This window comes from Salvelinus alpinus, chromosome 19, assembly GCF_045679555.1.
Source record: "Salvelinus alpinus chromosome 19, SLU_Salpinus.1, whole genome shotgun sequence".
NCBI lineage: Eukaryota > Metazoa > Chordata > Actinopteri > Salmoniformes > Salmonidae > Salvelinus > Salvelinus alpinus.
Window position 1 is genome coordinate 30,812,599 of NC_092104.1, and position 26,796 is coordinate 30,839,394.

At 42.5% G+C, this 26,796-nt stretch overlaps 1 protein-coding gene across 2 annotated transcripts in view; it reads right to left on the reverse strand.

Moving 5' to 3' along the window:
* LOC139545321 (sodium- and chloride-dependent GABA transporter ine-like) overlaps nt 1-26,796 on the reverse strand; it is a 41,365-nt gene that overhangs the window by 8,569 nt on the left and 6,000 nt on the right. Inside the window, exons 2-7 of one of the 2 annotated variants that reach the window (XM_071352956.1) lie at nt 18,210-18,324; nt 13,686-13,896; nt 13,317-13,449; nt 12,736-12,870; nt 12,455-12,558; nt 1,590-1,714 (exon numbers count right to left, since the gene is read on the reverse strand). In XM_071352956.1, the coding sequence (XP_071209057.1) occupies nt 1,590-1,714; nt 12,455-12,558; nt 12,736-12,870; nt 13,317-13,449; nt 13,686-13,837 (649 nt within the window). In that variant the 5' untranslated portion in view covers nt 13,838-13,896; nt 18,210-18,324. The remainder of the gene's footprint in view (nt 1-1,589; nt 1,715-12,454; nt 12,559-12,735; nt 12,871-13,316; nt 13,450-13,685; nt 13,897-18,209; nt 18,325-26,796) is intronic. The other variant, XM_071352955.1, reaches the window with a different exon arrangement.

Consider the following 26,796-nt stretch of genomic DNA (forward strand, 5'->3'; position numbering starts at 1 on the left):
CGTAGCACGCGCTCCAGCAGGTATATCTCACTGGTCACCCCCAAAGCCAATTCCTCCTTTGGTCGTCTCTCCTTCCAGTTCTCTGCTGCCAACGACTGGAACGAACTGCAAAAATCTCTGAAGCTGGAAACACTTATCTCCCTCACTAGCTTTAAGCATCAGCTGTCAGAGCAGCTCACAGATTACTGCACCTGTACATAGCCCATCTATAATTTAGCCCAAACAACTACCTGTTCCCCTACTGTATTTATTTATTTTGCTCCTTTGCACCCCATTATTTCTATTTCTACTTTGCACATTCTTCCACTGCAAATCTACCATTCCAGTGTTTTACTTGCTATATTGTATTTACCTCGCCACCATGGCCTTTTTTGCCTTTATCTCACCTCATTTGCTCACATTGTATATAGACTTATTTTTCAACTGTATGTTTTGTTTATTCCATATGTAACTCTGTGTTGTTGTATGTGTCGAATTGCTATGCTTTATCTTGGCCAGGTCGCAGTTGCAAATGAGAACTTGTTCTCAACTAGTCAAATAAAGGTTAAATATATATATTCTTTTCAAATATGGGAAAATTCCTATTCGGTCACAGCTTAGGATAGGACTGAGGCTAGAAATACTGTTCTGTTGATTCAAATGTCTTTACACTGGTCATGACAGAAACTACTTTGGAAGCTCTGGTGACGCTTGTCTCACTGGCATGCTAACTGGTCACCCAGGTCTACTCAGTGGGTGTGTCCAAATAATCTCTCCTTCTTCCTGAAGTGTGCACTCATTCACTACTCCCCACACATTTAAAAGCATTAGATTAGTGTAGACATGGGCTAAAGGGAGTTTTCTATGTACAAGTAATTTCCATTCAAATCCATGAAGGGAAGTGAACAAGTGCACACTTCGGGAGAAAAGAGAGATTACTGGGACTCAAACCGGTGTGATGCAGCCTGGCCCAGCCCTCTGAGCTCCGCCTGTCTGCCTGTTAGGTAGGGAGGACTGTCTGTCTGTTAGGTAGGGAGGACTGTCTGCCTGTTAGGTAGGGAGGACTGTCTGCCTGTTAGGTAGGGAGGACTGTCTGCCTGTACAAAATCAATTACTCCAAATGCTAGTTTTCCACACTAGCACCCCAGAAAGAAGTGCATCCTTGTGAATGAATCCCTTTGTATTCTACTCTGTGTAAGTTTTCCAGGAACTAATAAAATGAGGAAGGTGTTAGTTCTGAACTCAATTGGACTTTTATGAGTATTATTCCCAAGAGTTATTCACAGGAGTATATGGGTCACGTTCGTACCTACTTCCCTTCATACACTGCCCTAAACATCTATCTGTCAATGGTGAAGTTGTTTGGTGGTACTATTAGTTTGGCACGTTACCAATACCTACTGACTATGACAAATGAACACTATTCAAGGTATTAACAAACTTAGTGGTTAAAAGATGTGATGAATCATGATCCCCTGGGACCATGAGAGGAAGTTTTAGGAGACAATAACCCATCCAAACATTAAATAGACACTCTGGAAATTAAAGAGGCATATAAATAGATGGATGAATAACATCAAAGACGTCTCACTTGAACAGGAAGTACTTACCATCTGTGGCAATGTCGTCTACTGGGAGGTTGTAGACATGAGCCATGTAGCCAATGGCTGAGAATATCACAAAACCAGCCAGGATACTGGTGGCCGAGTTAGCTAAGGAGACAATCAATGTGTCCCTAGGGGAGGACCAGAACACAAACACAGTCAGGCTGATGATAACATTTCTCATGGTCAAATGGATCACTAAGGAAAACAAAACCAGACTTTTTGACTGAAGGACAGTCAAATCAAATCAAATGTTATTTGTCACATGTGTCGAATACAATGGCTGGAGACTTAACCGTGAAATGCTTTCTTACGAGACCTTCCCAACGATGCAGAGTAAAAAAAAATATAAAAAGAGAGAATATTAACACAAGAGGAATAAAATACACAAAAATGTAGCTATATACAGGGAGTACCAGTACCAGTTGTACGAGGTATGTGAGGTAGATATGTACATGAAGACTGGGTAAAGTGACTAGGCATCAGGATAGATAATATTCAGAGTCAAATAAAGAATAGAGTAGCAGCAGCATATGGTGAGTGTAAAAGTGTGTGTGTATGTAGTGTATGTGAATGGGTTTTGTGTGAGAGTGTCAGTGAAGTGTGTGTGAGTGAGTGTTTATATATATATATATATATCTATATTAAAAAAAAAAATCTTCATTTAACTAGGCAAGAAGAACAAATTCTTATTTACAATGACGGTCTACCGGGAAACAGTGGGTTAACTGCCTTGTTCAGGGGCAGAATGGCTGATTTTTACCTTGTCAGCTCTGGGATTTGATCCAGCAGCCTTTAGGTTACTGGCCCAACGCTCTAACCACTAGGCTAACCATTAGGCTACCTGTGCACCATAATTTTAAAAGGCACACACACTTGTCTATATAAGGTCCCACAGTTGACAGCGCATGTCAGAGCAAAAACCAAGCCATGAGGTCGAAGGAATTGTTCGTAGTGCTCCGAGACAAGATTGTGTCGAGGCACAGATCTGAGGAAGGGTATCGAAATATTTCTGCAGCATTGAAGGTCTCCAAGAACACAGCGGCCTCCATCATTCTTAAATGGAATTAGTTTGGAACCACCAAGACTATTCCTAGAGCTGGCCGCCCGGCCAAACTCAGCAATCGGGGGAGAAGGGCCTTGGTCATTGAGGTGAAGTACAGAGAGATCCTTGATGAAAACCTGCTCCAGAGCACTCAGGACCTCAGACTGGGGCGAAGGGTCACCTTTCAACAAGACAACGACTAAGTACACAGCCAAGACAACGCAGGAGTGGCTTCGGGAGATAAGTGGCCCAGCCAGAGGCCAAACATCTCTGGTGAAACCTGAAACTAGTTGTGCAGTGACGCTCCTCATTCAACCTAACCGAGTTTGAGAGGATCTGCAGAGAATAAATGGGAGAAACTCCCCAAATACAGGTGCGCCAAGCTTGTAGTGTAATACCGAAGACTCAAGGCTGTAATCGCTGCCAAAGGGTCTTTAACTTCTCTAGGGTAGGGGGCAGCATTCGGAATTTTGGATGAAATGCATGCCCAAATTAAACTGCCTGCTTCTCAGGCCCAGAAGATATGAAAAGCATATAACTGGTAGATTTTGATAGAAAACATTCTAAAGTTTCCAAAACAGTTAAAATAGTGTCTGTGAGTATAACAGAACTGATTTGGCAGGCAAAAACCTGAGAAAAATCCATTCAGGAAGTAGTTTATTTTTGGTTTTGTAGTTTTCTATTCAATGCCATTACAGTATCCATTGACTTAGGACTCAAGTTGCAGTTTCTATGCCTTCCACTAGATGTCAACAGTCTTTAGAAATTGTTTCAGGCTTGTATTCTGAAAAATGAAGAAGTAAGAGCAGTCTGAATGAGTGGACCCTGCCATGTCACAGAGCTTTTTCATGCACGAGACAGAGCGAGTGCGTTTCTTGTTTACCTTTTAAATTGACAACGTTATTGTCCGGTTGAAATATTATTGATTATTTAGGCTAAAAACAACCTGAGGATTGAATATAAACATCGTTTGACATGTTTCTATGAACTTTACGGATACAATTTGGATTTTTTTGTCTTCCTGTTTTGACTGTGTTTGAGCCTGTGGATTACTGAAGAAAACGCGCTAACAAAACGGAGGTTTTTGGATATAAAGAGACTTTATCGAACAAAAGGAACATTTATTGAGTAAATGAATGTCTGCTGAGTGCAACCATATGAAGATCATCAAAGGTAAGGGATTAATTTTATCCCATTTTCTTCCCAATTTTCGTGGTATCCAATCGCTAGTAATTACTATCTTGTCTCATCGCTACAACTCCCGTACGGGCTCGGGAGAGACGAAGGTCGAAAGCCATGCGTCCTCCGAAGCACAACCCAACCAAGCCGCACTGCTTCTTAACACAGCGCGCCTCCAACCCGGAAGCAAGCCGCACCAATGTGTCGGAGGAAACACCGTGTACCTGGCCCCCTTGGTTAGCGCGCACTGCGCCCGGCCCGCCACAGGAGTCGCTGGAGCGCGATGAGACAAGGATATCCCTACCGGCCAAACCCTCCCTAACCCGGACGACGCTATGCCAATTGTGCGTCGCCCCACGGACCTCCCGGTCGCAGCCGGCTGCTTTATCTCTATTTCTGACTTGTGTAACTGTTCTACTTGGCTGGTTACTGTTTGTAATGATTTGTCTAGTGGGCTATGTTCTCAAATAATCGTACGGTATGCTTTCGTCGTAAAGCATTTTTTAAATCTGACACCGTGGTTGGATTCACAAGAAGTTAATCTTTAAACCTATGTAAAATATGTTTTGTTTTCTGAATTTTTATAATGAGTATTTCTGTATTTGAATTTGGCGCCCAGCAGTTTCACTGGCTGTTGAAGAGGTGGGACGCTAACATCTCACGTACCCAAGAGAAGTTAACAAAGTACTGAGTAAAAGGTCTGACTACTTATGTAAATGTAGTTTTTTTTTTTTTTTATAATACATTTGCAAAAAATTCTAAAAACCTGTTTTTGCTTTGTCATTATGGGGTATTGTGTGTACAGTCGTGGCCAAAAGTTTTGAATGACACAAATATTAATTTCCACAAAGTCTGCTGCTTCAGTTTGTATGATGGCAATTTGCATATACTCCAGAATGTTATGAAGAGTGATCAGATGAATCGCAATTAATTGCATAGTCCCTCTTTGCCATGCAAATTGACTGAATCCCCAAAAAACATTTCCACTGCATTTCAGCCCTGCCACAAAAGGACCAGCTGACATGTCAGTGATTCTCTCGTTAACATAGGTGTGAGTGTTGACGAGGACAAGGCTGGAGATCACTCTGTCATGCTGTTAGAGTTTGAATAACAGATTGGAAGCTTCAAAAGGAGGGTGATGCTTGGAATCGTTGTTCTTCCTCTGTCAACCATGGTTACCTGCAAGGAAACACGTGCCGTCATCATTGCTTTGCACAAAAAGGGCTTCACAGGCAAGGATATTGCTGCCAGTAAGATTGCACCTAAATCAACCATTTATCGGATCATCAAGAACTTCAAGGAGAGCGGTTCAATTGTTGTGAAGAAGGCTTCAGGGTGCCCAAGAAAGTCCAGCAAGCGCCAGGGCCGTCTCCTAAAGTTGATTCAGCTGCGGAATCGGGGCACCACCAGTAAAGAGCTTGCTCAGGAATGGCAGCAGGCAGGTGTGAGTGCATCTGCATGCACAGTGAGGCGAAGACTTTCAGAGGATGGTCTGGTGTCAAGAAGGGCAGCAAAGAAGCCACTTCTCTCCAGGAAAAACATCAGGGACAGACTGATATTCTGCATAAAGTACAGGGATTGGACTGCTGAGTACTGGGGTAAAGTAATTTTCCAGGCATCTGGAAAAAAGCTTGTCCAGAGAAGACAAGGTGAGCGCTACCATCAGTCCTGTGTCATGCCAACAGTAAAGCATCCTGAGACCATTCATGAGTGGTGTTGCTTCTCAGCCAAGGGAGTGGGCTCACTCACAATTTTGCCTAAGAACACAGCCATGAATAAAGAAATGGTACCAACACATCCTCTGAGAGCAACTTCTCCCAACCATCCAGGAACAGTTTGGTGACGAACAATGCCTATTCCAGCATGATGGAGTGCCTTGCCATAAGGCAAAAGTGATAACTAAGTGGCTCTGGGAACAAAACATCAATATTTTGGGTCCATTGCCAGGAAACTGCCCAGACCTTAATCCCATTGAGAACTTGTGGTCAATCCTTAAGAGGCGGGTGGACAAACAAAAACCCACAAATTCTGACAAACTCCAAGCATTGATTATGCAAGAATGGGCTGCCATCAGTCAGGTTGTGGCCCAGAACTTAATTGACAGCATGCCAGGGCGAATTGCAGAGGTCTTGAAAAAGAAGGGTCAACACTGCAAATATTGACTCTTTGCATCAACTTCTTGTAATTGTCAATAAAAGCCTTTGACACTTATGAAATGCTTGTAATTATACTTCAGTATTCCATAGTAACATCTGACAAAAATATCTAAAGACACTGAAGCAGCAAACTTTGTGGAAATTAATATTTGTGTCATTCTCAGAACTTTCGGCCACGACTGTAGATTGATGAGGGAAAAAAACGAATTAATCAATTTTAAAATAAGGATAACGTATTTATTTTTTTTTAAGTCAAGGGGTCTGTATACTTTCAGAGTGCACTGTTTGTACTGTGAAGTCAGTGCAAGATAGGGTCAGTGCAGATAGTCTGGGTAACCATTTAATTAAGTATTTAGCAGTCTTATTGCTTGGGCGTAGAAGCCTTCTCAGAGCCTGTTGGTCCGAGAGCCGTCTTCACGACTGGGAGGGTATGTGTGGACAATGTTAAAGTCCTTAATGATGTGGACGCCAAGGAACTTGAAGCTCTTGACCTGCTCTACTACAGCCCCATGGATGTGTTCTCCCCTCTTTCTCCTGTAGTCCATGATCACCTCTTTGGTATTACTGACATTGAGGGAGAGGTTGTTGTCCTAGCACCACACTGCTAAGTCTCTGATCTCCAGTCTGTATTCTGTCTCATCGCCATCGGCAATCAGACCTACCATCGTTAGGACAAAGCACACAAGCCTGAGTTGGCGGATGTGTAGTTGCCCACCCTCACCTCCTGGGGCCTGCCCATCAGGAAGTCCAGGGCCCTCATTTATCAACGATGAGTACGAACAGAAATGTTCTTAAACCATGCGTGCGATCATTTCGAAGCAATGTGTGGGATTTATCAATTTGTACTTCTACTTGAGAATGTGTGTAAATTTAAGCACACCTCTGACCATGCGCACCCACAGCACCTTGTGGGTGAAAAGTCAAACTGATAATGAAATACCATCCACCAAATGGAGAAAAGATTGACATACTGGACCAAATCATAATCTATGAAGAAAAAAGATAATACATGAATAGTTTATTCATGTAGTTCTTTTATAGACACTTAAGCTACTAATAGTTCTCTCAGGGTGCTATCGAATTCATAAACATGAAGCCATTTAAGCCTAATTGAATAATAAAGTCAATTAGAAAGAGAGTGGTATGTAAGGTTGGAGGCAATTTAGTTAAACAATATAAAAAGGCAACACTGAGGCATTGTTACTTGTCCATAATGTCAAATCTATCATTGCTGGAGGATCTGGCACAAGAAGCATTACGCAGGGAGCGTGTTTTCAATGAGCATGCAGTTTTTTTTGCTGAGAGCGACACTTGGCTTATTAGTAGATTTCGTTTTCCAAGGCATATTTTATTGTATCTCTGCAACCAACTCTCTCCAGAAAGGGAGACGAAACGCACCAATGCCATCCCAGTGCATACCCACGTCCTCTCCACCCTGGGATTTTTGGCCACTGGAACACTCCAACGGGAGATTGCGGATCGGTCTGGCATTTCACAACCAACCATGAGCCGGATATTGCCTGCAGTCCTTCATGGCATTATTTCATTGACCCCACAATACATACAGGGTCCGTACACTGCTGTGCAACAGGTCAGAGTGAAAAGGGATTTGCATACCATTTCCAATGACATTGGAGCAATTGACTACAAACACATCGCAATAAAAGCACCATCATTGAACGAATTCAACTTGGTCAACAGAAAAGGTTTGCATTCTGTCAATGTGCAGGTCATCTGTGATTCACATTTGGCTTTGTTGAATGTAGTGGCAAAATGGCCAGGTGGGACACGATTCATTCATTGTTGCAGAACAGTTCAGTCGGCTTTAACCTTCAGGAAGAAGCTGTTGAGGATGGATGGCAAATTGGTAAGTGACTTATGTTTTATTTGCCATGTTAGATCTATACTGGGAAACAATATCTGAATGTTGTGTTCATAACTGCAGGAGACCAGGGCTACCCATTAAAAACACAACCACAGACGGATGCTGGCACTAAGACCGCACTCAGTCAGCTTTATAAGGAAATAAGCAAACAGGAAACCACTCACCCAGAGGCGGCACTCCTAGTGGCCGGAGACTTTAATGCAGGGAAACTTAAATCAGTTCTACCAACATGTTAAATGTGCAACCAGAGGGAAAAAACTTCTAGATCCTGTACTCCACACACAGAGATGCGTACAAAGCTCTCCCTCGCCCTCCATTTGGTAAATCCGACCACAATTCTATCCTCCTGATTCCTGCTTACAAGCAAAAATTAAAGCAGGAAGCACCAGTGACTCGGTCTGCAAAAAAGTGGTCAGATGAAGCAGATGCTAAACTGCAGGACTGTTTTGCTATCACAGACTGAAACATGTTCCGGGATTCTTCCGATGACATTGAGGAGTACACCACATCAGTCACTAGCTTTATCAATAACTGCTTCGAGGATGTCGTCCCCACAGTAACTGTACGTACATACCCCAACCAGAAGCCATGGATTACAGGCAACATTCGCACTGAGCTAAAGGGTAGAGCTGCCGCTTTCAAGGTGCAGGATTCTAACCCGGAAGCTTATAAGAAATCCTGCTATGCCCTCCGACGAACCATCAAACGGGCAAAGCGTCAATACAGGGCTAAGATTGAATCGTACAACACCGGCTTTGACGCTCGTCTTACGTGGCAGGGTTGCAAACTTTTACAGACTACAAAGGGAAGCACAGCCGCGAGCTGCCCAGTGACACAAGCCTACCAGATGAGCTAAATCACTTCTATGCTCGCTTCGAGGCAAGAAACACTGAGGCATGCATGAGAGCATCAGCTGTTCCGGACGACTGTGATCACGCTCTCCATTGGAACTGCCGATCTGCGGTCAAGAATGCTGAGTTCATCCCAGTCCCTAGACTTTTTGGCCCTGACAGAGATATGGATCACCCCAGCTGCTCTCTCTTTTTGGCCCTGACAGAGACATGGATCACCCCAGCTGATTTGACTACATTTTCTCTCATAGTCCGACAGCTTCTAGTCGTCGCGGTGGTGGCACAGGGCTGCTCATTTCTCCTAAGTGGATATTCTCTCTTTTCTCCCTCACTCACCTGACCATCTCCTCATTTGAATTCCATGCGGTCACTGTCACTTGTCCACTTAACATTGTTGTCATCGATCGCACACCATGTGCCCTTAGAGCACGTGTCAAACAAGGGCCACGGGACGATTTCGTCCCGTGACACATTTCTGCCTGGTCCGCACAATTATTTGGGTTGTCATTCATTTTTGGCCTGTTTCCATACAGCCCACAATGTGCTGCACTACAAGTCACAGCAAGTACTGCAAATGTGCTGCACGCCAAACGGCAGTACATTGCCACACACGCACCCCTCCTCCCAGACCCACACCCACACTGTAGTGCAGTGTATCATATCATCACTAAATGGTACGGACCGAATCTTCTACCGGAACAAAAGTTTAAACATGTTGTAGGCTAAATGTCAATGCCAAGTTTTGGTTACAATGGTCATTGCTGTTGCCTACAGAAAATGTCATCTTGGTTGTTGTCACGCCCTGACCATAGAGAGCCTTTTTATTCTCTATTTTGGTTAGGTCGGGGTGTGACTAGGGTGGGTAATCTAGGTTGTTTTATTTCTATGTTGGCCTGGTATGGTTCCCAATCAGAGGCAGCTGTTTAGCGTTGTCTCTGATTGGGGATCATATTTAGGCAGCCATTTCCCCACTGGTTTTTTTGTGGGATCTTGTTTATGTGTAGTTGCCTGTGAGCACTCCATAGCTTCACATGTCGTTTGCTCTTTATTGTTTTTTGCGTTTCACAAATAAAAAGATGTGGAACCCATATCACGCTGCGCCTTGGTCCGAATGTTATTACGACGATCGTGACAATTGTCAAAAAGTTATAAGAAAAAGGATCCACACGCCACGCGGGTATACATTACTACTAAAAGAACAATAGGATACACAAGCAAGTATAAATGAGTCAACAGTTGAGTCATCTACTTTATGAAATTACAGCCTGATGCCCTTGCATCAGTAAATTCAATGTCAACTGTGCTGCCATCATGTGTTCCATTTACCGCGTCAGCGGAGGGAAAGTGTACAGACACATGCCATAGTCCTAGCTAGGCTACTAAAATGTTGCAGTCTGGCTTCGGTTTTAAAAGATTGACAATGAATAACCAAAAAAAACATGCAAAGGAGAAACATGTAAGCCTATTACAGCAGCATTTGAGCAGTAGCCTAGGCTGGCTCCTATAACATTTTGAGTAGGGATGCATGATATATCGGTGAGCATTTCGGAATCGGCCAATATTAGCTGAAAATGCCTACATCGGCCGATGTCTAGTTTAACACCAATGTTAAAAACCGATGTCAAAGCTACCGTGCTTACCTATATAACATAGGTACATGGTGTAATGATGCTACATAAAATGTTGTGCTACACGTGCAACACAGCATTCCAAACCTAGCCCACAATGTCTGCTGTGTGGATCGAGCAGTCAACAAGTCGAGCAGTCATTTGTAAGAGTAAGAACATTTCAGCAGTCATTTGTAAGAGTAAGAACATTTCAGCGAGACAACTCAAAGGCGAAATACATTAAAGCCAAGACAATGGAATTCATTGCCCTTGACAATCAATCGTTCTCTGTCGTGAGTGATGTTGGCTTTCGCCGACTGGTCAAGCACCGGTGCACACTATCAAGTGCGCTATTTTTCAGATGTTGCCCTACCGGAGTTACACAGTAATAGCGTCACTGCTATTAGCTTCACAACATACATACTATGGAACGCCGTTTGGGTCTTTGCGTGTCAAAAAAGATACAGTAGCACTGTCAATGCTGTACAAAAAAAGTCTGCAAACAAGAAAACACCGGCCACGAACGATGTGTTTACAATACCCCGTTGGTAATAAAGCATAATTTGTTTGACCGCAACTTCTGGGGTAGCTAGCTTTAGCTAATTGGTAGTTACAGTCTTGTCTTGTCGCTGCAACTCCCGTACGGTCTCAGGAGAGGTGAAGGTCGAGAGCCGTGCTTCCTCCGAAACACAAACACAACTGAAGACCGTGTCAGCGTGCACTGCGCCCGGCCCGCCATAGGAGTTGCTAGTGCATGATGGGACATGGACATCCCTGCCGGCCAAACCCTCCCCTATCCCGGACGACGCTGGGCCAATTGTGTGCCCGGTCGCGGGAGACCGGTCCTGGACTCGAACCCAGAATCTCTAGTGGCACAGCTAACACGGCGATGCAGTGCCTTAGACCACTGCGCCACTAAACCGTGCTTCATAACACCCGCCCGCTTAACCTGGAAGCCAGCTGCACCAATGTGTCGGAGGAAACACCGTTCAACTGGTCAGCTTGTAGGCGCCCGGCCCCCCACAAGAAGTTGCTAGAGCGTGATGAACAAAGTAAAGCCCTCCCGGCCAAACCCTCCACTAAACCGGACAACGGTGGGCCTATTGTGTGCCTCCCTATGGGACTCCCGATCACGGCCGGTTGTGATACAGCCTTGGATCGAACCCAGATCTGTAGTGACGCCTCTAGTACTTCGATGCAGTGCCTTAGACCGCTGCGCCACTCGGGAGGCCCTGAGGTAGAACAGTTTTAAGTTTCCCTGTGTTAAAGTCGCCGGCCACCAGAAATGCTGACTCTGGATGGCGGTTTCTTGTTTGTTTATGGCCCCATACAGTTCGTTGAATGCCAAAGTGGCGTTGGCTTGTGGAGGGATGTAGACAGCCGTGATAATTACAGAAGAGAAAGCTCTTGATAGATAAAACGGTCTGCAGCTTACCATGAGGTATTCTATATCAGTGAAGCAAAAGCTTGAGATTTCATTCACACTGGAAGCAGTGCACCAGTTGTTGTTTATGAAGTCACACCCCTCCCCCTTTGGACTTGCCCTAGTCTGTGGTGAGTAACTACAGTAACTGGCCAGAGTCACAAAGCAAGGGACAAGCCACGTGCTTGGTTGCTTCTGAGGAGTAACCAGGCCCTTGTTTAGAAACCATTGCCACTGAAGCTTTACGCCTTTGTCGAAGCCAAGTATTCTCAATTCGCATAGACCATCTGCAAAACACCCCCATCGCACACGCTATGTCTATTTAGCTGTTGTCACAGAAATAAGAGAGAACAAAAGAACTGATTTAAACTAGATTTTCAAAAAGGAGGCGCAGCAGTGCCTCCCTTTGAAGAATGTATGAAGGGTGACCAGTACAAAGAAAATATGACTTACTACTGTAAGTCACTCTGGATAAGAGCATCTGCTAAATTACATACATTTAAATTAAGTTTTAATAATTGACAACCTCACATGCCCTCACTTGATTGACAGATACTTTGATGTACAAAGCATGTTGGGTCTTATTGAGCAGACACAGTTAACTGCTCTTAGTCACCATGAGACAGTTAATATTTTTGAACTATAGAATTGTGTATCTGCAGATAAATCATGTGATGGCAAAGACAAAGTGGTCTTATAGTGGTACAGGAGACTGCATCTCTAACCTGAGGATGTTATTGTTGAACTTGTTGTAACTGGCCATGGAGATCATGGTACCAAATCCTATTCCAATGGAGTTGAATACCTGGGCTGCAGCGTTAACCCACACCTGCAGTAAGGCAGAGATAAGCGGATAAAGGTGAGCGATGCACACAATGTTTTTACTCATACTGTAAAACAAGAAACCTTTTTCAATGGATCCTTTTTTTGTCCCAGACTAGGCATAATCTGTGTCCGTGAAACTGTCCATTAATCGTCATTCATCCTCTAATACAGTATGTCACACCTGAACGTCAAGCAGCTTGCTCCACTTAGGCTTCAGGAAGTAAAGCATCCCATTCTTGGCTCCAGGAAGCTGGACATTATTGATGAGCAAGACAAACAGCATGAAGTATGGGAACGTGGCGGTGAAATAAACAACCTAAAGCACAGAGTGAGAAGAATACAAATACTCAGTAAGTATAACATGATTTTAAATGTATTGTCGATCAAAACATACAAGGTGTATGAAGCAACAGAGGTGGAACAAATTCTGTCTCCTCTAAATACCAGGAGGAGAAACATGATATTTGACACCCATCTGTTCTCCTCCAACACCCACCAACAATGTAGACCAAGGCAATGGAAAACCTTTAAATTTGAATAATGATTCCCCACCGATGAGACAGCCTGAGAGCATACAAAAGTTATAAATGTATACATTTAAGAACAAAGAGTATCTGGTGAATGCAACCATTTAAAATGAAACAGTAATATCTATACATTTCTGTTAGCCAATACCACAAATTACTAACACTAAACAATCTACTGTTCTAAAGAGGAATACCCATAAGTAGCTGCTGTTGAGGGAAGAGAATACACTCTGACCTTGCCAGTGGATTTGACACCTTTGAAGATGCACAAGTAAACAATGACCCAGGCCAGGATAAGGATGCCAAACAGCTCCCAGCGTAGTCCTCCTGCCTCCTCAATACCATTGGTTATCTCCAGAAGCCTGTGACTTAGAGAGGAAATAAGGGTCAGGATGGGAAACAAAGCTAAAGAAACCTTCATAATCATACTGTTATCCTTCAATAATACAAGAGCCCTGACTTTACAGTAATCTGGATGGGACCTCTTTGTTTTGTGATAAAACAAGCTATAACAATAACCACAAGAGTCCTGGGCCCTACCCATGCCAGTGACTTCTAGACCCTACATCAATAAAAATGTGATTCATTGAAGATCGATGCTTACTCAAAGTATTGCTGACTGGCCGAATGCAAGTGGGTGGTGTTGCCAGGGAAACCGATGGAGCAGTTACCGACAGCATTCCAGGTGTTGTTGCAGGACTGCCAGGGGAAGGGGGCTCGGAATGAGTTGAAGAGGTAGTAGAGCGCCCAGCTCATGAGAACGTTGTAGTAGGTGCAGAGCACAAAGGAGATCACGACTGTGGCAATGCCCACACCTGTAGAACAACAGGTAGGGCAAAAGGGAAAAAGTCATGGAACTTTCCTACAGTGGTGATGCCCCAGCAGCAGTAGCTACTTTCTCCTCTGGTGTCTTTTGTGTGTGGGCCTCCTTCGGAAGTGTACTGTATGTAGATCTATAAAGGTAAGCATGGGTAAACTACAATGGTAGTGCGCCCATTACCAATTAGCTGTGGACAAAAGATTCATGCATGTGCCTAAAATCCAACAAACGCTTCCCAGGAAAGCCAAAGCTCAAGAAAAAGTTTGAGCATCCTCCAAAAAAAATAAAATAATGTTCCGGTACTAACAGGACTGACCGATTCAAAGCGGTGGGTTTGGCATGTACACAGATAGAGATCTACCTGTGCCTGATCACCTGCCCCTTTGCCCTCCCACTTGCCAAGTGCCTTTTTGGGTGGTGGTATAATCTTTTTTTTCGTGGACAGTTTGTCATTGTTGTTCTGAACCAACTGACCGCAAGTCACCACCCAGTCCCTTGATTGCACCTGTTGGTCTGCCCTGGAGCTTGCACACAAATCGCTTGCTTTTTCCCGGTCTGCCCTGGAGCTTGCACACAAATCGCTTGCTTTTTCCCGGTCTGCCCACAGAGATTGCGTGTACAGTATCCAAACATGAATGTCTTGAGATGTATGAGTAGCAAATTACCTATTTTAAATACCAACACTATTAAAAAGATGGGTCCGCACTCAAAAATATTAATTTTTTATTTTTATTTTCACTGCATCAGGGATAGCGTACACACGTTTCGGCTTTGCAGCCTTCTGATGAATTCACAGGTTTTGCACACCAACCAAACTTCTGAGAAAGCGCACTGGTCCTCTTTTGAATACTGTATCAACAGTACTGCCACAGAAGCTGCAGCATAACGTTTAATTAACACTTGATTTACATCATCAATATTTAGGTCTGGTTGGCTGATACGAGCAACAGAGACAGGTAAAGAGACAGAGGAGCGGCTGCATCTACAGACCCAACTCCATCCTTTCTTTAGTTGGGAGTTGCACATGTTTATCAGCAGCAGCAACTGAGATAGTCGACTCTAGCTAACCATCATATACTAACATAACCAGCCAGCCATATCATGAGTTAGAAGATTATGAATATTATAAAGTTATTTAGATAATCATTTTACGGATTGTGATTTGAGCCAGCTTGCTAGCAGATTTACATCAATCATCAACGATCGGCTGACACCCCACCCACTTTTTCCGATATCAATCATGTCTTTAGGAGGCAACTAGCTTGCTTACAATTTGTGATGAGTGTGTTGTTGCAGAAATAAAATAGGCCTATGCTTTTATTTATTTATTGCTCCTGCCCCCTGAAACGTCTGTGCACGGCCCTGACATTGGCCATAACTAAATAGGCCAGCAGTTTGTAAATTTTGAATAAATCCACTCTATTTTATGGGAACTGAAGAGTCATATGTCTAATTTTGAATAAATCCACTCTATTTTATGGGAACTGAAGAAGAGTCATATGGACATCCAGTTCCAGGCATCTGTGGATATAATGAGTTGGGATTTCATTTGCGACACAGTCCAACAACATGACAAAATTGATCAAATTTAGAAAAACGAAACAGGCATACATCGTTTCAGTTGTTTATTCTTTAGCTTTTTGTTGCAGTTTCTTTTTTTATTGTTGAGGGGGATAAAAGAAAAAAATCTAGTAGCGTACACAATGACTCAAGTATTAGAACTACGCCCCTGTGGCATGATTAGACCTTATGATAAGAGTAGTCCAGGTTTACTACCCGAACTTGACATGGGTCCTCTGCTGTGCTGGGTCTCTCAGTTGGACACTGAATAACCAAACGTTGTGCAATTTCTCATAAGAAAACATCACGGAGAGCTGGAACTAACTGTGGCAGCCAGCCGATTTAGAATTATCAACAAGTTAATCTTATAATTGCATTAGTCAGAAACAGTGTTGAGTGTTTCTCTTCTCTAAATAGTTTTGATTAAAAAAGTTATTTAGTCCTTAGCTCCAAGAATATGTAGCGAGGGTCCAACAGTTTAGCAATTGTGTAATGACTGTCTACTGTTCATAAAGCATTCCACTGGACTCTATGTACATTAATGTACTCTGATAGAAGAACTGTGTCTTGACAAACAAATCCCTGTGAGGTCAGGTCATGTTTGGTGCCTCACAAAATAATCTCCAAAATGCTTCATGCCCTAAACTTATGATCATATGAACTTATGATCTCTTATTGAACTTATGATCTCCTGTTAAATCCACTTCAAATCAGTGTAGATGAAGGGGAGGAGACAGGTTGAGACAGGGATTGTGTATGTGTGCCAATCAGAGGGTGAATGGGCAAGGCAAAAGAGTTAAGTGCCTTTGAGCGGGGTATGGTAGTAGGTGCCAGGCGAACCGGTTTGAGTGTGTCAAGAACTGCAACACTGCTGGGTTTTTCACGTTCAACAGTTTCCCCATGTGTATCAAGAATGGTCCACCATCCAAAGGACATCTAGCCAACTTGATACTACTGTGGGAAGCATTGTAGTCAACATGGGCCAGCATCCCCGTGGAACTCTTTCGATACCTTTTAGAGTCCTTGCCCCGACAAATTGAGGCTTTTCAGGGCAAAAGGGAGTGCAACTCAATATTAGGAAGGTGTTCCTACTGTTTTGTACACTCAGTGTATATTGGCATTGTTCGCAGAGAAAGAATAATGGAATGCTGTGGACAATATGGAGGGTGGGTCGACTAGAAAACACCTCTGTCAACCCAATATAACCCTACAGACCTCCAGGATCAGTTGGAACTACTGCACACCATAAGCCTCCTTTCCTTTCATCCATCCCCGAGTTTGCGCTTCCCCTTCACACCACTAATTAAGGGGATGGTCTGTTCTATTGACTTGTCCAAACACACCCAGAGTGGCGTAATGGTGTTTGCGTTCTCCCTGTCAAAAAGAGTTCAACCTAGTGTTCAATAACAACCCAGGGCTGCAATACTGCCAACGAGGGAGAATTCAGTAGGAGTAGTACAAAATATTAGAACATTTTATGAATTGCTAAATTTTATGTAGGTACATTATGTGAATTGTAAGTAATGGATCGACCTCTAAATGTTCAGTTACTGTAATAATTATTTTGTCAGAAAATTACTAAGAAAAAGCAGATAAAATACCTCAGTTTACAAATATAAAGTTAGCTTGACCTTGCCCTAACACATGCTGTAGTCGATCTCAATCTTTCACTGCAGCATTGACACAATCTCTGTCTTTTACTATTGCAACACTGAAACATATTTTTGGGCTAATCTTGCCAGCCACTAAACTAATTGGCAGGGTTTACGATTTCAGAAACAAAAGCTCTTCTGATCCAATGCTACACGTACATCTATTATTCAAATATTAACCCATTGTGTTCAACTTAACCTTTTCATGACCAAAGTTTCCCTGTGTAGATTCTGCTACTGCACCTGTAAAGCTAAGTCATGGTGAAGTCACCTGACATGCCTGTGATACTGCCAACAACAAAATAGACACACAGGTTATCTTATGATTAAGAAGAACTGGTTCCATCTGCTAATAAAACTAATCATTGTTTTGTTTGTGTATATAAATCCACACACATATGTACACACAAACATACGTTGTTAGCAGCAATCAGGTAAGCTGAGCCCCTCCCGGTCCCCATAGGAGTATTCACCCCCCACTCAAACCCAAACCCTCTGACGAATTAGAAGACACATCTCAGGGACACCAAACAGACAATCAGCCAAAACACAGTACACACAAGGCCACTCAAAATATAAAATAAATCAAAGCAAAGCTTGGTCTTTTTAATAAAAAATGTAAAACAAAATATGCCCCTAAACCAGAGGGTTTTTAGAAGTAATAAAGCATTTTGCAAAGGAAGAGCCGTCAGCTCAGTTTTAGCTGTCGTGAAACGGAAGAAAACCATCAGACGTAGTTGTATAGAATGTGAGCTTATGAGTTTGGTGTATGATCAATTCCTCAATGCCATGTGGAATGGGATTTGTAATAGAATCACATTAGGGATTAATAGGAATGTGCTGCATTCTGTATCCAAGCTCAACCACCAAAATATGGAATTACAAATCACATTACAAATACAACCCACAGAAAGATACAATGGTGGGTTTGAGAGGAATAGGAGAGGATTTTACAATGATACATTCATATACTATTAAGTAATTACACTGTAAGACATTAGTCCAGTGTGTAAATGTTGTTTATTTAACAGAGGAGAGATGTGTATCACAGTGTGGCATAGTAATATCAATCAAAAAAATATACAGAAAGAACTACCTGCTTTTGTCCCCTGCTTAGCACAGAGCCATTACCAGTCTGAAATGAGCGATAAATCAAGGGACGGAACCATACGCTTTGACCGGGTAGACTGTCTCTGTTTTTGAGGAGATAACTATGGAGAAAAGTCTTCAGTTAGAACAGGTGACCTTATTGATTCAAACCCAAGAGTCAATGGATGTTGATGGCTGGGCTCTTGAACATTGGAGGGAGCATTGCGTGATTGCTAGTGTTCTGTAGGCAGAGGCCATTCAGTGTTCAAAAATATTTTTTTTAAATTTTTTTATCTGAATTATTGTGTATGAATTAAACAAAATACAACTCTCACTATTCAGAGAGTTGAATACTTAACAGTGTGCCTCCTGGACTGCAGAACAAGATCCAGGCAGAAAGTTTGAAATCTTTAACTTAGATGAAAAATAGTGCCCTGCAGCAGACACTAGAAAGAGAACATACGCTCTCATCTCTCATGTGATAAGTAAAACACTGAAGACATTGGAGGGATTTGTTTAGAGCCACTGATCCTGAGCTAATTTGATGTGTTAAGGGTGGTGAGGGGGGGTTCTAAGAGGTGCTCATGAAAACAATGTGAATTCCGATCAAGAGAAATATTGTGTATATCAAGAACACATGCTGAATCACCCATATTTGATTCCAAATTTTCATTTGAATTGGCTACTGTTATTCAGAATGTACTACATTTCACTCCTTGAGTAATTTGAACATGTGTGCACGTCAGCTCCAAAACAAAAGCCCCCACTGATTAGATTTCAATCAAAATAAGCCTTCCAGAAAAGCAGGGCCAAATAATTGGAGACTAATTGAGGTACTAAAATTGACATTGTACAAGGTCTCAGCCAACAACAAATCATCTGAAATAATTTGGTTTTGTGACAGACAGAATTGTATATTTAATAAAATAACAGAAAATATCAATCACACTCAATACAATACACATAATTGATTAAACAAGCAGACACAGGCGGTTCTCAGGATAATGTGCTCCTATTACCACAGTCCAGCAAAATGACAAACGAGTGCTTTCACAGAGTCACAACCCAGATCAAGTACACATCCCTGTAATTCAAAAAGGCCAAACCATAATGAACAAATAAAACACTTCACTTGAATGATTTGTCATGAAGCAAGTGTAATTGTTACAATGTTCAAAACAGAGTAATCCACTGCTTTCTTGGTGTGCACAAACTGATTCCTAACCTGGCCATCTGTGGAGATATGGGTTGGGATCTAGATTATGTGTGGTTAGGCAAAAAATGGACATGGAACAGACTGATGAATATGCAAGTGTTCCCAGCCCACCCCCTTGGGTTATCACACATACAAAACATACCAAAAGTATGTGGACACCTGCTCGTCGAACATCCATTCCAAAATATGCATTAATATGGAGTCCACAAAAAAATAGCCGAATCCACAAAAGGGGTGTCCATATACTTTGGTATATAGTGTAGATGTGACGCCCTTCCTAGAGGTGGTTGGCTGGTTTGATCTGATATCTTAGTTTTATTACCTTTGGTTTGGTCAACAATTGATTTTGAATACAAACAAGTCAGATCTGGTATAAATGGAATGAAGGTCTGTCGTTCACCCTCTTATCCTGATGAAGCCTAGGAAATGAGAATTGATCTAGGCCTCAGGCCTAGTAGGCATATCTTTGTACATTCTTTGCTATGTTAAATGTCAGTATTGCTTTGTATCTTAAGCTTTATGCCTTTGTGAATCCATTCATTCTACAACGTTATTAAAAAATACTTGCGTTTTGCATTCTCTTCTCATGATCATTCCTTGATCTTAGTCAGCTAAATGCACAATACTTGAATGCACATGGTTTTACTATAATCAAATCAAATTGTATGTCACATGCTTCGTTAACAACAGGTATAGACTAACAGTGAAATGCTTACTTACGGGCCTCTCCCAACAGTGGAGTCAGTCAGGTTTATCAATTGTAGATTGTTAAATATTATTGATCACTACACTAACAAGTGGGCTACACATTGTTACTGCATGGATGGTATAGTGTAAATACTCATGAGTGGGAGTTGACTGCATTCATTTTCTAATCTTTTATTCTGTGCAAACCCAGTAGGCTATCCGCCCAACGCATAATGTGTAAATAACTGATGTCAACAAAAGGTGTAGCATATTTTTAAGACCCAATTTTGAGTCGTGTCTGAGTATGATTACTTGCACAGTAATAATTTGATATTAAAACAGATTATGTCAGTAGGCAGATTATGCAAAAGTCACGTAAATACCTTTACGCCGATTTTTAAGATAAGCAGAGTTAAGTCAAAATTGAAGAATACGCCAATTAAAACACCTGATTCTGAGCAATCTTTCAAATAATTAGAACATGTAAACACCGTAAAATCGGCGTTACAGCTATTTGATCTGCGCATGTGCTAGCACCAGCCGAACGAGCCTCCCTCTTTAGCGCGAGTGAAGTGCGTTCGGCACAACTGAATGCCCTCAAAGTATTCACACCCCTCGACCTTTTCCACATTTTGTTGTGTTACAACCTGAATTTAAAATGGATTAAATTGAGATGTTTTTGTCGCTGGTCTACACACAATACCGCATAATGTGAAAGTGGAATTAAGTTTTGCGAATTTTTTGAAAATGAAAAGCTGAAATTAGTCAAGTATTCAACCCCTTTGTTATGGCAAGCCTAAATAAGATCAGGAGTAAAAATGTGCTTAAGAAGTCACATAAGTTGCAGGGACTCACTCTGTGTGCAATAATTTAGTTCAACATCATTTTTGAATGACTACCTCATCTCTATAACCCACACATACAGATAATTGTAAGGTCACTCAGCCGAGCAGTGAATTTCAACCACAGATTCAACCACAAAAGACCAGGGAGGTTTTCCAATGCCTCGCAAAGAAGGGCCTAGTCCAGCTGTATTAGATGTTCCAATTGTGTCCAGTGCTGGTTTGACATTTGAGCAGAAAAAGGAGTTACTTTTATTGCAGCTACATCGTGACAAAGATCTGGAAAGGTTGAAACAGCTAAAATAACTTGATTTGGAAAGGTTGAAGCAGGATACATACGGAACAAGCTGAACTGCGGTTGCAACATCAGCGGCTAGAACTTGTCAGAGCAGGCAAGCTTTCAGGTGAATTTTCTTTTGAGAATGACTATTCAAGCTCCCCAATGGGCCGCTCTTCCCTTGGTCGTTCTCCACCTTTTGATGTTGCTGGTAATCTCCAGTTGTTGCCTAAATTTTATTGAAAAGGATCCTGATCTATTTTTTATGTTATTTGAACGTGTAGCAGACTCTCGGGCTAGGTCTGATGCACACCGTACTTTGATGCTACAGTGTGTTTCGACCGGTAAGGCTCACTCATCTCTTAGCGCTACAGATAGCGCTGATTATGTAAATGGTTAAAACTGCTGTCCTGCATGCTTACGAGTTGGTCCCTGAAGCGTATCGACAGCGTTTCAGAACGTTGAAAAACAGTCCCATGTTGAGTTCTCAATTCAATCGTTGATGTACTCGTCATGATGCAAGTAAAATCTGTAATTATTGTAAAGGTGAAGGCCACTGGAACGAATGTCCCTTGCACAAAGTCAAACTTAAATCTGACCTAGCGCAAGGTGAGGTTTCCCTTGGTGTCCCTTTTTTCCCGTTGACAGTGTTCATGTGATTTTGGGTAACAACGTAGCCGGTAGTCGTGTCTCCTCTGGTGGTTTCTTATACCCATCCCCTGTAGGGATTATCAATGAAAACATACAGAGATTCCCGGAGGTATTCTCTGCATGCGCTGTGACTCGTGCTATGAGCCGTGCTGACACAACGGTCAAAATGAAACTTACACAACACATAGCCGAACAGTTTGATAATCCGTTAAATGATTTACCTTTGCCTATGTCCTGTAGTGATCTTGTGATGGAGCAGTCCACTGATCCTACCTTAAAAAGGTTTATTTGATGAAGTACTTCCGGTTGAGGTGGTAAGGAGTGCTGCCCAGGGTCACTACATTCAAGATCAGTTGTTGGTGAGGAAATTAACGCCTCACAGCAAAAGTTGTGGATGACACTATTGTTCAGATCGTGGTTCCTTCTAAGCTTCGAGATCTAGTTTTGAAAACGTCTCATGACGTTTCTGGTCAATTAGGTTTTACTAAGCCCTATGATCGAATTTTGTGGTCTCCTCAGCTGACTGAGAAGCCTAATCAGATGTTAAGGCCAGTCCCGCTACAACCTATTCCTGTTACAGGCCAGCCATTTGAGCATTTGATTATTTATTGTGTTGGACCCTTACCCTATTCTAAAGCTGGTAGCACCTACATGTTAACTGTGATGTGTCAGGCTACAAGATATCCTGCAGCCTATCCACTTAGCAACATTACCACTAAATCTGTTGTGAAGGCTTGTCACAGTTCATCTCAATTTTTTGAATACCTAAGGTGATTCAGAGCGATCAGGGTTCCAACTTCACTTCGCACAAGTCACAAGTCACAAAAAACATAATCAGGCCAGTGCTTATCATGCGCAGTCAAGGGGGCCTTGAGCGTTTTCAGACTTTGAAGTCACTGTTACGTGCGTACTGCACTGAATTAGAATGTGGCTGGGAAGAGGGGTTACCCTGGTTGCTACTCGCTGTCAAAGAAGTATCACAAGAGAGCACTGGGTTCAGTCCTAATGACCTTGTTTTTGGGCATACTGTGCATGGTCCCCTTGCTGTATTAAAAGGAGGATTGGAAGGTGGTTGAGCCTCCCCAAAATGTTTCGTCATATGTTAGTGGTTTCCGACACAGGTTGTATGTAGCTTGTGAAATGGCTAAAGAAAAACTAGCATCCTCTCAGGTGAGGTTGAAAAGGTTGTTTGACCGTTGAGCTGTGCTCGTTTGTCTTCTGAATTTGCTAAATCGTAACTGTGCTAAAACTGACGTGGTTAGTCCTGTTCTTTTGGTGGAATCCGTTGATCTGAGGTCAGCCAATCCACCTTCACATACAGTGGCAGAGTGTGATGGTGAGGGGGTGCCGGGCCCTGATGGTATTTTGCAGGGTAGGTTGATGAATTCAGAGTCCCTTGCAAACTTTTTGTTGTTGGGTTTGTTGATTTGATTTGATCACTGAGTTTCAGTCTGTTTGCTGATACCTTCTCATACACATTTGGTAGTGCACGATATTGATGTTGGGACTGTTGTCCCCATTAAACAACGTTTTTATCGTGTCTCATTGGAGAAGCTACGTCACTTGGACTCAGGGATTAAGTACATGCTAGTTAATGATATCGCTGTACCATCATTCTCCAGTTGGGCCTCCCCGTGTCTCTTGGTGAGCAAGCCAGATGGTTCTTAGGTTTTACACTGACTACCGGAAGGTTAGTGTGACAAAACCGGACTGTTACCCACTCCCACGGACGGAAGATTGTGTTGACCAGGTTGGTGCTGCCCGGTTTGTCAGCAAGTTTGATTTACTGAAGGGTTACTGGCAGGTGCCTTTGTCATCAAAAGCTCGTGAAATATCTGCTTTTATTACTCCTTCAGGTCTTTTCTCCTATACGGTCATGAGTCATGAGGCCTACGCAACGCTCCTGCTATGCTTCAGCTTCTTAAGAATAGGGTGGTCTCTGGCGTTGAAGGCTGTGCTGTTTATCTAGATTATGTGGTTGTTTATAGTGACACTTGGGAGCAACATCTGGTGAGGATACGGACTCTGGGCGTTTGGCTGAGGCCTGTCTCACTGGGAACTTAGCCAAATGTGAGATTCCCCAGGCAACAGTGACATACCTCGGCAGAGTGGTCGGGCAGGGTCTTGTTCTCCTGGTGCGGGCTAAAGTGGCCGCTATCGATCGGTTTCCACCGCCCACCACCAAGAAGGAGCTGCAACGCTTCCTAGGTATGGTTGGGTATTATCGGGGATTTTGCTACAACTTCTCCACGGTTGTAGCACCTCTGATCTATTGAAGAGGGCTGATAGCAGGAAGACCAGATGATGTCAGAGTGCTTTTGAAAATGTGAAACTGCTTCTTAGCTCTGACCCTGTGTTGGCTGCCCCACGATTGGAACAGCCTTTCAGCCTATATGTGGATGCCAGTAATGTGGGGGCAGGTGCCATGTTGCTTCAAGCAGATGAAGGAGGTGTTGAAAGTCCTGTTAGCTGTTAAACTTTCAGGAGAAATGGCTATCAGTTGAATTATTCAGTGGGGGAGAAGGAGGCCCTTGCCTTAATCTGGGCGTTGCAGCATTTTGAGGTATATGTGGGGTTGGGTGTGGTCCCTATTGTGGTTTACACTGACCACAACCCCCTTACTTTCCTGCACACCATGCTTTGCCTAAATCGCAGGTTTATGCGCTGATGTTTGTTGCTGCAGCCGTTCCATTTGGATGTACAACATGTAAAAGGTGTGGATAATGTGGTGGCTGATGTGCTTTCCCGTGCACCAATTTAGTCAATCTTTGGACACCTTTGTTGCGTTCGTTTTTCTTTTCTGTTGGTGGTCTGTACAGGGTTTATTTTGTCCTTCCTGTTGCTCTGGCTTCTGCTCTCGTCACCCGGTCTCCATTTCTCTCTCGTAAATTGTTGCTTCCGGGTACCGTGGTTGCGGAGGTTGGATGGGGGGGGGGGCAATTTGGTTGGATTGGTGTCATGGGCATCTGGTGGGCCTCTTACCTTTATGGTTTGTATAGTATTTTGTGTCTGAACCTTTATTAGTTATGGTTTTTGATCAGTTGTAATTGTAGATTGTGTTTTCGGGTCCTTGTTAGTCCCAGATTTTTATGGGAGGGGGTGTTCCCTGCCGCCTTCTCTGTGTTTGTGCTTTTATTTGCAGATTGGGGACAGGTGGAGCTGATTGGGTCGTTAAGGTGACCAGTTGCACCTGGGTTTGGGATCAACTAGGAGATAAAAGTTCCTGGTGCCCAGTCCTGGCTCTCTCTCTCCACAAGCACCATTGTGTTTTGTGATCTGGTTGATTATGTTTTTTGATTAGGTGAACCCTTCAACACTTACACACATTTTACCTTCATCCATGCATCTCCATTACACACCTCACATGCCTACTTTCACACTTCACAGGTTAGTTTTCCTTTGTAGTTTTATACTTGGTTCGTTATATAATAAATATTTTTCTTACTCCTTAACTGCCAATATGTGGATTGGAAGGTGTTTGTCACCATCTATTGGTAGATGGGTAAAGATGTAAAAAGCAGACACTGAATATCCCTTTGAGCATGGTGAAGTTATTGATTGCACTTTGGATGGTGTATCAATACACCCAGTCACTAAAAAGATACAGGCATCCTTCTTAACTCAGTTGCCGGAGAGTAAAGAAACTGCTCATGAGGCCAATGGTGTGACTTTAAAACAGTTACATAGTTTCTCATATCTCAGCCATTAAACTGAGGGGGGATCAACAACATTGTAGTTACTCTACAATTCTAACCCAATTGACAGAGTGAAAAGAAGGAAGCCTGTACAGAATACAAATATTCCAAAACATGCATCCTGTTTGCAACAAGGCAAGTATTACTGCAAAAAAGTGGCAAAGCAATTCACTTTTTGTCCTGAATACAAAGTGTTGTGTTGTATTGGATTTACCCCAAACATATTACGGAGTACCACTCTCCCCATTTTCAAGCATAGTAATGGCTGCATCATGTTATTGGTATGCTTGTAATCGTTAAGGACTGGGGAATTTTTCAGGATAAAAAAAGAAACGGAAAGGAGCTAAGAACAAGCAAACTCTTAAAGGAAAACCTGGTTCAGTCTGCTTTCCACCAGACACTGAGAGATGAATTCACCTTTCAGCAGGACAATAACCTAAAACCCAAGGCCAAATCTACACTGGAGTTGCTTACCAAGAAGACAGTGAATGTTCCCAAGTGGCCGAGTTACAGTTTTGACTTAAATCCTCTTGAAAATCTATAACAAGACCTGAAAATGGTTGTCTAGCAATGATCAATAACCAATTTGACAGAGCTTGAAGAATTCTGAAAATAATAAAATGGACAAATGATGGAAAGCTCTTTGATATTTCTGTATTTCATTTTCAATACATTTGCAAAAATGGCCAACATGTTTTCACTTTGTCATTATGGGGTATTGTGTGTAGATTGATGAAGGAAAAAAATTATTGAATCCATTTTGAATAGCACAACAAAATGTGGAATAAGTCAAGGGATAGGAATACTTTCTGAAGGCACTGTATGCGTCTTAGAAGTAGTTTCACATACAAACTTTACATGTCTGAACTCAGAATCAAATATGCTTCCCAAAAATAACATGGTCTCTGTGGTAGAACATTTATCAGAGTGCCATCAGGTAGCCTGATTTCAGATTTGTCCGTGTAAACAGGATTATTAGGGAAATCGGTGTAATTGTAGTAATCAAACTATTTTATTAAATCTGACCAGACTAAAATTGCATTACCATGTGAATGTAACCATGCGCAATGTTGAGTGACACCGGAACCTGATAAGACAGTTATTTATCCCTTCCCCTTTTGAACAGTGGCAAACTGACTGAGCCTCCATGTGTTAATCCCTTTACCTCTGCCAAGTAGGCCTACTGTTTGTATGCACTTATTAAAACACCATTGCCTCTTTGCTGG